The sequence below is a fragment of the Cynocephalus volans genome, chromosome 3, assembly GCF_027409185.1.
Source record: "Cynocephalus volans isolate mCynVol1 chromosome 3, mCynVol1.pri, whole genome shotgun sequence".
NCBI lineage: Eukaryota > Metazoa > Chordata > Mammalia > Dermoptera > Cynocephalidae > Cynocephalus > Cynocephalus volans.
The window spans coordinates 39725449-39738337 of NC_084462.1; the positions used below are offsets into that span (position 1 = coordinate 39725449).

The following is a 12889-nucleotide window of genomic DNA, read 5'->3' on the forward strand; positions in this document are numbered from 1 at the left end:
CCCCTTCCTTCCTTCCTTCACCCCTAGAAGCTCATCAGTGGTCCCCTGTGGGGAGAGAGAAGGGGATTGTGGGAGGCTGTGGGAGGCTGTTGTTTTTAACCATTCACTTGTCTAACTATGTGCACATCTATTCCTTATTATTACTTTGTGAAAAAACAAAGTAGTTAGTTGAGTGGTCATAATATGAACTACTTCTATTTTCTTTTTGTTTTTCTGCATAAAATACAAAAAGAAAGGTTTTCTTTATAAAGCAAAAATGCGGTAGGCGTCAATTTTTGGATAACAAAAATAAGGAATTTTTTTATACATTAAAACACTTCTGTCTGTTTCTAAAGACACTTTAACAGGAAAAAATTATTGTGTGTCTCATCCATACCATGTACAATGGGTGAACTCTGAGGATGACCTTGATTTATCAAACTTCTTGTTGTAAATGAGGTCTCCTCTCGTAGTCACAAACACTGGCAGCATGCACACACCAGCACACACCAGCACACACACACACACACACACACCACACACACACACACACACACACACACACACACACACACACACACACACCCCACACACACACCACACACAAGCCCCCATCTTCCTTCAGTGCAAACAAATTCACATGCATTACCCAGAATTGAGTGAAATGGATGGCTGGAAAAATGTGTGAGACTTTTTTTTGCTCTGAAAATCTAATCTTCCCCCATGATAAGCCTATCTCAAGGGTTAGAAGCAAATTAAGCATCTCTAGAGATCAAGAGCCTTCTGCAGTTTTGAGCTCTCATCAGTTACTGGATGATTCTTAGTGAATCACCCTATGATCTCATTAAAAATAAGAATGAGAAGAGGCAAAGTGAGTACTGTCAACTAGATAGTCTAAGCGGACTGTGTCACCAATTAGTTTTAAAAATGAAAATTGGTCTTGTCTTCAAAAACACACATATTCAGTGAATCCACCTACTGACCCTGAGCCAGCTTTCTGGGCTGAAGATGGTGAACCAGCTATGGAGAGGCAGATTCCCCAAAGCCCGAACAAGGGGTGACTGTGCAGCCACTGATGGTCTGCCTGCTCCTTTCTGCTGACTGCCACAGGCCACACATCCAGGAAAGCCATCAGCCACACCGTCTACTCCCCAGCTCCTGCCACACAGGGGGCCAGAAGAGGTCCCAGCCCCTGGCCCCGGCTCTGACACTTTATGTTATGCATTTGTGCGGATGCCCACACCTAAGACTACTCAGCTCTAGTACTCATATGCATGAAGCACCTAATGGATTATTCAAAAACACACATACACATAAGCGGGTTCATTTAGCTTTAGCTAGGCCTTTGGGCTGGTAATTCTAACAGAACTCTGTTTATACTTTGTGTTTTGCAGAATAGAATAGACCTGCCCAACTCCTCAGTGTCCGGGGGCAGCACACAGTTTGCACGCCATCTGAGATCTACAGGAGGCCCCCGGCTTGACTGGGTTTGGTCCTAGTTCGGTCTCCACACAAACCTGTGTCCCTCTAATTCCCTTGACAGGCAGGTTTGCAGAAATTAGTCATGCTAGTAAAAACATAGTTTACAAGATCAACTACATGCCCCTCCCATATATATATACACACACATACATTTTTAAATGTAGAAACAGTGTTAAACTGTTTCTCACTACCAACTGTCTTTGATAGAGAAAAAAAAAAACAGTTGAATTTCAGAAAGAAAAAAAAAAAAAAACAGCAGATAGGTGTTTAGTTTTAGGTTTCTTTTCACCAATTGTTTGTATGGATTTAGCGAGTTGGGTTTATTAGTATTATTAGTTTTAATCTTGGTTTGTACACAGGTAAAAGCATATGCTGAATTTTCATGTAGGCCTTCATGGAAAGTGACATGCAGGCATGCAAAGCCAACTAAACAGATGTCCCCTGGATGTCCGGAGCTACTGGGGCCACTCTGAAGGGCTCTCTGGGAAGCGGGTGGATGGACAGAATGACCTCTCAGTGGCCCTGCTGACGTTAAGGATGTGCAAGGGTATGGATTAGCCCACCAGAGAGGATTAAACAAAAAGGTGCTCAGATCCCACTACCGAATGTAACGAGGGAACCGTGACCGACACTGCTGATGGCCCTCAGAGTACATCGGGTTGTCACGTTCAATGCTGCCGTGGGATTCGCACCCGAATTCTCACCCGCCGACGCCTCTGCCCCTCCACGCGTTTCCACTGCGCATAGCCTGATGCTGTCACGCGAAGTCTTTGGACACGGCCTCCACGAAGTTGGGCGCCGACATGAGGATGCCGATGGTGCAGATGATGGTGAAGACGGAGAAGGCCATGAGGCACAGGCGGTCCACCACGCAGGCGGCGAACTTCCACTCGCTGCACACCGCCTCGCTCTCGTCCTGGCCGCGGAAGCGCCGGGCAATGTAGCGCACCTCCTCCAGGATCTGGGCCAGCTCCGGGTCCCCTTCAGGGGGCTGGCCGCCGCGCAGGAGGTGCTCGTCGTGCGCGGGCGAGCAGGCCAAGCGGCCGCACACCACGCCCGAGTCTGGCGTCGGCGCGCAGTGCACGGCATCCAGGCCGCGGAAGCCGATGTACAGCAGATTCCCGTTGCCGGCAGGAGGCGCCGCCACCGCGCTCATCTCCACGCTGGCCAGGCTGCAGCGGCGCGCCCTGTGCTGGCAGGCCGGCCGCACTTTGTCCTCCCCGGGGCGCTTCATGCGCAGGAACCACGCGCACCAGTTCAGGAGGACGACTCGCGTCTGGGGAGACAACGGGACGGTGAGAGAGTGGGCAGGGCTGATCCCACAGCCACGTGGCCCCACCAGCAAGCCCTCCTTTGCTCCTGGGGGACAGGCCCCACTGCCTCCCAGATGGTTTTACCCAGGCAAGCAGGGTCTGCGTATTACAAAGGTAAACCCCTGCAGAAAATCACCCTGGGAACCAGCTGATTTTGTCTCCGCCACAGGCACACTGTAATCTCAGGGAAGACAGTCTTGTGGAAGCAGAAAGCTGTCTTGGTAAGAAAACCCCTGAGCTTTGTAAACAGGGAAAGTCACTTTCCCTCTCTGATCCTCATCTGTAACCAGGAAACCATGAGACCTGACAACCTGGCTCCCACACGGTGTGTAAGGAGCCCTGGAATGGCACAGTAAACTCACAGGGGCACCGGGGGGATTTTAAATTTTCAAAAGCAACCCGATGACATCTGTCAGACACCACGTGGACCGCTGGCTGGAAGTAGTGCAGGCTTCCAACATTAGCTCTCCACATCTCTCCTGATGACCTCGTATCTTTGCTAACCTGATTTGCAAAGTTGCCCTGATAAAAAGCAAGTACCAAGGAAGTTACCATGAAACAGAAAATGAGAGTACTGGTCTCCACTCCGATCCCAAGATTGGAGAGGATGTGCTGGGCTCCGCAAGTGCAGTGTTGCTCGGGCATAAGTACTTATTAAATTGTTATGACCTATTTAATAAACAGACTGTTAGGTATTATTTCTCATGGCCTAGGAGCTCTGTAAAAAAATTCCTGAGACACTAAAGTCCTGTGAACCATAGAAGTTTAAGAACCTCTAACCTAACATCAGGCTGTAATGAAAACCAAATAAGGTAATATCTGGGAAAGAGCTTTGGAAAGTCAAAAGCAGGGGTTGGCAAACTTTCTGTAAAGGACCAGATAGCAAGTATGATAGCTCTGCGGTCCATAGTCTCTGTTGCAACCGCTCAATTCTGAAGAAGCACACACACAATGCCTGCAAGTAGATGGGTGTGGCTGTTTCTAAAAAAAAATTATTTACAAAAACAGCTCATGAGCTAGATTTGGCCACCAGAGCCACAGTTTGCCAACATCTGGTGTAAAGTACTTTGTAATTGTATGGTGCCTGTATGACTGGAAGAAGCAGGAGAAAAATCACCTGAGATTTGACACTGTTTTGGCCTCTCATGGAAAGAATGGAGACATCTAAAGCCTTCATCCAGGTAAGAAAGCACTTCCACAAGCCTAATCAGGTAAGTGTGTGGAAAGTGGGTCCTTTCCCTGAAATTATCCACATACTGATTTCATTTTCATATTGTTTCATGATTATGGGAAAATTCCATCAACAACCTAGCAGATATATAAACCATCTGTAGGTACAGATAGTAAGCTGTGAAGTTCACGTGTGCAGGGCTTTCTTTCTTGGTCATCATTTTTATGGCACCTTATCAAAGGTAACTGCAGCAACAGGTCTGGAGACAGACGATGAAAAGAACAGGAAAGCATAAGACCAATTTCACTTCAGCTGTAAAGACAATCCTTTGTTTCACAGTGTACTCTACACAGCAGTGGCACAGTGTAAATCCTGGGAAGGCCAACCCTGGAGGGTTTTTCAAGATCAGTAGGGAGCAGGGACACATGGCCCCATATGAATCTTCCGGTGAGTCTGGCCCTCCCCGGAAGGCTCATGAGACATGTCATGTCACTTGGTCCTTTCAGGACTCTGTGTGGTGAGTATAATTTCCCCATTTTACAGACAAACTGAGGCTCAAAACCTAATAGGTTGGCTCAAGGCCACACAGTATTCAGTGGTTAAGTCACTTAACTAAGGTGTTTAGACTTCCCAAGCCACATCTGTAAAAGGTCTACAAGGTTGTCTTCAAAACTGCTGTGACTTTAGGCCAACCCCCTCTCTGAAGGCACCAGAAAGCCTGAGGCAGATCAGATCTCCAGGGAAGCTGTTGGGTGGTGAGTGCATCCGAATCCAGGGGCAACTGTGGGCACCAGCACCAGGCTCTTCCCTCCACGTGGGGGTGGGGATCTGCGCATCCCCTGGGGCGCATCTCACTCTAATACAATCCACGCTGCCAAGTCTATTTTGAATTCCCTGCCTGAACCATTAGCTTTCAAGTTCGAAGCCTCTCAAAAGATGAAATTATCCTCTTGGCACTTATCAAACTGTGCTTGTGACCTCTTTTGTTAAGCTACAGTTTTGTTTCTGGCTGTGCAAATGTCACATAATGCCACTGCACCCAGCAGTATCTTCTTCGTAGCAACAGATCATAATAAAAGTCCCTTGGAGGCTGTTTATGTTTCAAAGACACATTGAACAGAAGAAAAATACAGTGTGCTATATAAAGTGAGAAAGATGTATATGCTTCATATTTCATTTGCAGCCTATTAGTTTTAATAAGTTCTTATGCTGAGAGGTGAGAAATTAGCATATACTCTTAATTAAGATTTTTCTGGAACAGTAAAGGGCTACCAGTTCATTAAAAATGTCTCCAGATCTTAGCCTTCATCTTCCCATCAGTCAAAATACTTATAAGAAATAAGTGTTTATATTTTTGTATCTACATAAATAAACACTGGAAGGAAAAAGATGGAATTCATTAAAATTATTATCAACATTTGTGGTAGAAACAGGATGAGGGTTAGAGATGGAAGAAGGATTTCCTCACGCAGAATTTTAATTGTTTTCATTACCTGCTTCAAACAGACAGAAGGACAGACAGAAAGACACACCAATAAGCAAGGCCCCACTCTCACACCTGGCTTGGCATCTCACCTAAGTGTGTCAGGTTATAAGGAAGTCGGTTAGAAGGCAGGTGAATATGTGCACATGTATCCCAGCTTTTTAATGGGTGGCGGGGGTAGGGGGGGAGGCGTCTCAAAACCAGCATCGGGGGCCACAGAGATGTGACCTGTGTGTGAGATGTCACCATTTAGGCTGATCTCATGCTTTTGCTGGCATCATGAGCTATAAGGGAGTCTTTCTTTAAAATTTGATAAAGATTTTATACCAACTTTAGACATTTCTTTTGAAGACTGGAAACATTTCCCTGTAATTTAACAGTGCTATAATGCAAGAAAAAGTTATAGTTATCAGGCCCATATGTAATGCAAATTCTCTGAAGATGATTTGCAAAGTGGTGAAAAACATAAAAAGAGAAAATATCATCATGGGCTTTTTGTCATTTCTTTGGTTGTCCAGTGTCTAACTCCTCTCTTTGTATGGGAGAAATCCTTTATTGTTTATCATGAAGGTGAGATGTGACTCTGCTTCCTATGATGAAAGCCTAGGTGGGGGGGGACATCTCTCTTCTTTTTTTTTTTAATATTCTTTTTTATAAGCATATTATTATTACAAATCATATTTTCTCTTTATACCCTTTACCTATCCCTCCCCAAACCACCACCACCCCTGCCTCACCCCCATCTTTAGTATTCTAAAAGTTCAAGAAATTGCTTAGGTCTTTTCTTTCTTTCTTAGCACCCAGTTATGAGTGAGAACATGAGGTATTTCTCTTTCCTTGTCTGGCTTATTTCACTTAACATAATTTTTTCCAAACTTATCCATGTTGCTGCAAATGGCAGAATTTCATTCTTTTTTACAGCTGAGTAGTGTTCCATTGTGTACATATATCATATTTTCCCCTTCTTAAACTGTAGCTCTTCTGCAGCCAGAAGCAGGTCATCTGATCTTGGCTTTGCCAGTGAGATACTCCTGCCCAGGACTCTACTCCAGGCAGACAGGGAATCTTTATTAAGTGTTCTGGGAATGTGCCATGGAAAAGAATCTGAGGGGAAACTAACTTTGTAGGGCTATTTTTTTTAAAAGTAATCTTTCCTAAGTTAACTTTTGGGTAACTGTAAATTATTGCACATTGAATGTTTTTAGGAAGTCCAGAAACTCCCTGTTCCTGGAGGGTAACTAAATGCAGAGCCCAGGCTCTGGCTGGACCCTAATCAAAGTTTCCTGACTGTCAGATGAGGGAGGTATAGAGCTTCAGACACTGCCTCCACAGAGGCATGTCTCGTGGGCAGAAGAGCGTCAGTGGACGTGGCCAGAGCACAGTGCATGGCAGAAGCTGGGGGCTGGGGGCAAGGGGTATGTGAGGGTGCTGGCCTGGGCTACAATGACAGGCTGTGGGATTCAGCCCTTTATTTTTTCATCCATTTCCTTTTATCCCCCTTCCCTTCCCCACTGGCGACTACTGACCTTCATTTGAGAGGCTGTGGTGAGAACGTGTTACCATAAGCACTGGATGCCTGTATATTTACACAGCACATACTGTTTCTTACTCTTCATGTTCCTCGCTCTCTCGTGAAACTCCACCCATGTTGCTATGTGTCTAGCTTGTCTGTTGCTTCCAACTGCGGCACAGTACTCCACAGTGTACATGCAATAAAAGTAGTTTTCAGAAACACTGTGCTTGCAAAATGCCTCTGAAAATTGCTCTGGAATGTCATTAAAAAACATTGCCATGGGATACTAAGGATCCCACTCCCAGTAACTATATTCTCTGCAAAGACCTGCAGATAGGTGAAGTCAGACAAAAAATAAAGCTCTTTGTTTAGAAGTGCCGGTTTTGTATGTGATTTTTAAAACAGATAAGCCATACCAGGAGCCTCCTTTAGGGATGGGCTCTGACTCCATCTTAGGGCTGAGAGGAACATACCCACTTGGGCATCTTGCCACCGTCGGGGTCGTGGTGGTGGTACTGCAGCACAATCACCGTCACCACCACCGAGAGGCCCACGATGATCATGGTGCTGGCAAAGTACTGGGCTGCAGAGAGAACAGACGCAGGTGAGATGGCAACATGGCACTGCATGCCACAGGACGGCTGCACCCTGATGTGTGCTCCCAGTGTCAGGGCCTCAGGGTACAGCCCTGCAACTGTGGGACAGAGCTGCCTCCTGCCAGCCAGGCCAGGCCCACAGCCTGCAGCGCACATTCCAGGTAGCCAGAGACCTGACTTCCTACCCACAGAGTGGCCTCGCCTACTCATTCTGCTTCCTTGCACTCTGTAGTCCTCGTCCGTGGATTAGAGTGGATAGTGCCTGGCAGGATGGCGATAAAGCTGTTCCCACAAAAACACATTGGACAGTGAGGGTATAGTCACCATCATGACTGCAAGGCTTGATGTGCTCCAGGGTGGCACGAGGGCAAATCTGGACACCACCTGGCTGCTTATCAGCGCTGGACACTTAGGGTATTAGTTTGGAGAAAGAGGCAGGCTCCATCTCCTGAAAGACCTGGGCCGTGGTGCCAGCTGTCCAGCCTGAGGAAGAGGCCAGTGGAGTGGCAGCTCTGGCCCCAATGGACCAAGGGTGTGTTTCCACACTTCAGCTCAGGTGAGAAGAAGCGGGGGACATCTGAAGGAGCTCCAGCCTCGTCCACCAGCTGCCATCCATGGGTTTCGACAGGTTACTCATCTTCGCTGACCTCAGGTTTGTCAATAGCAAAACAGGGATGGTGCAAAGGACTGAATGTTTGAGTCCCTAGAAAATTCCTTTGTTAAAACTCGTGAACAAATGTGATGGTATTTGGAGGTGGGGCCACTGGAAGATGTGATATTGTGATTTATAATAAGAACACATATTTGGTGTTCCTCCATTTCCTAGCACACAGCTCCCAAAACACTTAAATCTTTGAAGTCATAAGTGCCTTTTTGTATCTAATGAGATGACCCATGACTGGGAGTTCCTGGATAGCATCAGGATGGGGCTGGTTGCCAGGGAAACCAACCATACAGTTACAGAGTTGGAACTTTCAGCCCTACTGTTGACCTCTGTGGAGGGGACAGGGGCTGAAGGTTGAGTTGATCACAATGGTCAATGATGTAATCAATCACACCTATGTAAGGAGACCTCCATAAAAACCCTAAGGTCGGAGTTTAGAGTTTCCTGATAGCTGAGCATGTGGAGGTGCCTAGGTGTGATGCTCTGGGAGAAGGCATGGGAGCTCCTTCCCATATATATTGCCCTAGACATCTGTTCCATCTGGCTGTTCATTTGTATCCTTTATGATATCCTTTATAATAAACTAGTAAACATAGGTGCCTTCCTGAGTTCTGTGAGTCACTCCAGTAAATGAATGAACCCAACGATGTGGTTTGGGGGACTCCCTGACATACAGCCAGTCGGTCAGGAGCAAGGGAGGCCAGTACTTGTGATGGCAACTGGAGTGAGGGCAGACTTGTGGGACAGCGCCCTTAACCTGTGGGGTCTGCACTAACTCAAGGTAGACAGTGTCAGAGTGGAAGTGGATTGTAGCTGGTGTCGGAGAACTGGAGGGTGTGGGAGAAAATCTGCCCATCTGGTGTCAGGAGTGTTGTGTAAGCAGAGAAACAGTGTTTTTCTCAGAGGAGATAATGAGGTCCTGATGGTGCAGCCCTTGTGAATGGGATTAGTGTCCTTTATGAGAAGAGGCCAGAGAGCTAATTAGCTCTCTCTCCTCAGTGTGAAGTCACAGTGAGAAGACAACCATCTATAAACCAGGTAATTGACCCTCACCAAAACCCAACCTTGCTTAAAATCTCATCATAGACTTGCAGATTCCACAACCATGAGGAATAATTGCCTGTCATTTAAGCCACAGAGTTCATTGCAATTTGTTACAACAGTCCTAATTAAGACAGACGAAAACCCATTCCTTGCAGGGTTAATGCAAGCATTAGCAGTTACATAGGCCAAGATGCAGGAGAAAGCCTGGTACAGAGGAGGCATTCTTCCACTGGCAACCCTGATTATTAAACTTTCTCTGTGGCCATTTGTGAAGGGGGCTGAGGTCTGGGTGGAAACCATCCCGGTACAGGAGGCTAAGAGTACAGCCCACATGCCTGGCAGAGAACACCACCCGCCAACCCGCCACGAAGGCACTCCCTGCCTTCCTACAGAGACCAAGGGGCCCCAGGGGTGGAGGGACTTAAAGTCAGCACGAGGGCCCTACAAAAAGGAGGAGAGTGGACCAAACCAGGACTGTTATGGGCTAAATTGTGAATTTTGTCCCCCCCAAATTCATATGTTGAAGTCCTAACCCCTCATACCTAAGAATGTAACTGTATTTGGAGACAGGGTCTTTAAAGAGGTAATTAAGGTAAAATGAGGTCATTAGAGTACTCCCTAATCCAATCTTACTGGTGTCCTTACAATAAGGAGGAAATAAGTATACTAAAGAGGCACTGGGGGTTCCTATGCACAGAGGGATGCCTTGAGAGGACAAAGCATCATGAAGACAACCATCTATAAGCCAAGGAGAAGAAATCAAACCTGCTGACACCTTGGTCTCAGAATTCTAGCTCCCACAGCTGTGAGAAAGAAAATGTCTGCTATTTAAGCCCTGCAGTGTGTGGTGTTCTGTTGTGGTGGCCTGAACACACTAATACTAGGATCTGGGGAGGGATCCAGGACCAAAGGATCACAGAATGAAATCCCACCAACATCAGGCAGCAAAGCTGGTGTCCCTGAGGCTAACTGCCCCATCCCATCCTTCTAGACTCCGGCTATGTGTCCACCAAGCTATTCCCGAGGGCTCATCTGTCAGGGCAGGGCCTGCCTCTTGCCCTTTGAGGGAGGCTCGTTTTGCAAGTCTCTACCGAAAGCCGTGTGTTGGAGGGTAGAATGAACAGTATCAGACCCACATTGAAAGGTGGTTCCTCACTGTCTGGATGGTACCGAGAGAATTAGGACACTCACAAACGCTTTTAATACTAACAGTTTCTTTGGCCAAAATATTGTATCTACAAAGAAGGGCCTTGGCTGCTTGCTTTGGTAAGCCTGGGGCATTTGTGTAAGGCTCTCCCACTCCTACACACCCTAGTTAGCAACACAGGATGGGCCCTTGGGTAGCAGGGACCACAGGCATAATCACAGACTTATTTCCTGTTTCTGACCTCCACCACCAAATGGAAGAGGAGACACTCATATTATACCTAATAGCCCCCGGCAAAATGTTTGCTTCCTGTCCCCACAACTGCCTTGGAGATCTTGGCTGCCTGACCAGGAGCAGAAGCCCGGCTGCAGTGCTGAGGGTACCAGACCCCAAACACTAGAGCTGTGAACCTCCCTTCACATGCTCCCATTCATCCCAATCCAGGAAGGTACACAGCAATGGTGATGCCATCTCCTGCTTCTGTAGTCCCTCCCTGGGCAGAAGGTCATGCCTTATTCCTGCCCTGGGCAAGACATATTTCCCCATTCATATTTCCCCAAACATATGTATTTTAGACAGAGACATGGAGCTATCTCAGGAAATAATGGCTAAGAGTTAAAGTGTGTGCTTTTCTCATTTTAACAAAGGTGTGTGGAAAAATGACGTCTCCGCTATAACAGCAAATCTCTAATGGTAAAATCTTTGGTTCCAAAGCAAGTATGAGGGGAGAAATTATGGGAAGAAGGGGGGTTTCTGCAATTTAAAGCCAAGCCATAAAGCTGGATGCCCCCTTCTCCTTACTTGGGCCCAGGTGAGCAGAGGCCATGTGTCATTCTGAATAGTTACCGCAAGTCACTTCCTCACAGCAGAAAATAGGAGCAGTACAGCTCTCCACAGCCATGAGGACACATTTCTGATCACTGCATCTGCTAGAAATCCTAGGCACTCTCCCACCTGCATCTTAAATAGATTGGAGCCCAACTCGTGCCTTACCTATCAACGGCACTGAATCGGATGTTGCCGGCATGATCTCAGCCACAAGCAGCATGAAGACAGTGAGAGAGAGTAAAACCGTGATCCCTAAAACAGAACACATGGCAGGTTTTCAGACAAAAAAGGCAATGAGGCCCAAATTCTCTCTCACAGGGGTTCCAAGCTGAGTTTCAAAGAACCAGAAGGTGCTGGGAGATCACAGGATGCACGGTTTCTGTGCACAGGGCATGTGCACTTTCCTGGGGATAGTGCCTGTCACTTACTAGAGTCCCAAAGGAGTCCCTGGCAGAGACAAGTTTTGGAATGAGAATTATGGAAGAATCAACAGAAAATGGGTAATTTAATTAACATGATTATCTCTCGTTTTCTTTAGTTCATTATTATTAGTGGGTAGTTTCATGTAGCAGGAAAAAGAAAACATGCAGTCCCAAAACCTGGTTAAGGTCTTGATTTTGCTACTTACTAGCTGTGTGACCTTGGGTAAATCACCTAACATTTCTGAGCCCCACAGTCAGAAGATACAGGTTCGAGACTGATTTCTACCATATACTACATGTGCGCTCCAGTAACTCTCAAATATTGAGAAATTTATTTCACCATCTGAAATCTTAGTTTTCTTATCTTGATATGGGTGCAATGGTAAGGAATCACACTGTGCAAAGCAACACACAGATGGAAACTGATGTCAAGCTAAACTGTTCACTGTGCACAGAGAATGCTGATCGGTTGCCATCTAGGGACGGGTAGGGGTGGTAGCAGAGGAGAAAGTCCAGGATCCTCAGAGCAGAATGGAGCTAGTCCCTCCCTGGGGGGCTCCATCCTCTACGTAGGATCTGAGGATCCTAAGTATTCTTGGGAGGGAACAGCTATCCAACACAGAGCCCAAATCAGGAGGCTCTGTGTCCTGAAGCCAGCCTGAGCTAGAGACCTTGATGGGACCCTGTACCGTGCTGTGCACAGTGAGCCCTTCAGAGCTGACCTCAAGAAAGGGCCTCCAGTCTCAGATTCCAGGCACTTACCAAGGGAGATTTTCTCCCCAGAGTCTGCAGGGAGCAGGAACACTAGCAGGGCTAGGGCTGAGATGAGCACACAGGGGATGAGCAGGTTGAGGCCATAGTAGAGGGTCCTGCGGCGCATGGTCACTGTGAAGGTGACATCTGGGTAAGGCTCTTTGCAGCACTCATAAAACCTCTCGCTCCTCTTGCCCGGGATTCCTTCATGGGATGAGAAGAAAAGGAACCATCGTGAAAGAACAATAAACGACTCTGATTATTTCAATGCATATGTCACACACAAGCATAACCCTGGAGTTTGCTAAGTGCTAAAATATTCGGTAATTAGTGTCTGAATAAACCCTTGCTGCCTTATTACAGAATTGTTTAAGAGTATCTTAGTGATAATTGAGCAAATTGGTAGATATTCCTTTGATGGACTGGAAATATAAAAGTTTAAATAATACATCATTAATTTTAAATCATTATAAATGTAATTATTGTTTTTCAAT

General features: G+C 46.6%; 1 protein-coding gene across 1 annotated transcript in view; it reads right to left on the reverse strand.

Annotated features, from left to right (window-relative positions):
• Window positions 1–2218: 2218 nt before the first annotated feature.
• Window positions 2219–12889, reverse strand: part of CHRNA7 (cholinergic receptor nicotinic alpha 7 subunit) — a 100818-nt gene continuing 90147 nt past the window's right edge. Inside the window, exons 7-10 of the mRNA XM_063091365.1 lie at window positions 12405–12599; window positions 11386–11472; window positions 7415–7524; window positions 2219–2737 (exon numbers count right to left, since the gene is read on the reverse strand). Coding sequence (XP_062947435.1) covers window positions 2219–2737; window positions 7415–7524; window positions 11386–11472; window positions 12405–12599 — 911 coding nt within the window. The remainder of the gene's footprint in view (window positions 2738–7414; window positions 7525–11385; window positions 11473–12404; window positions 12600–12889) is intronic.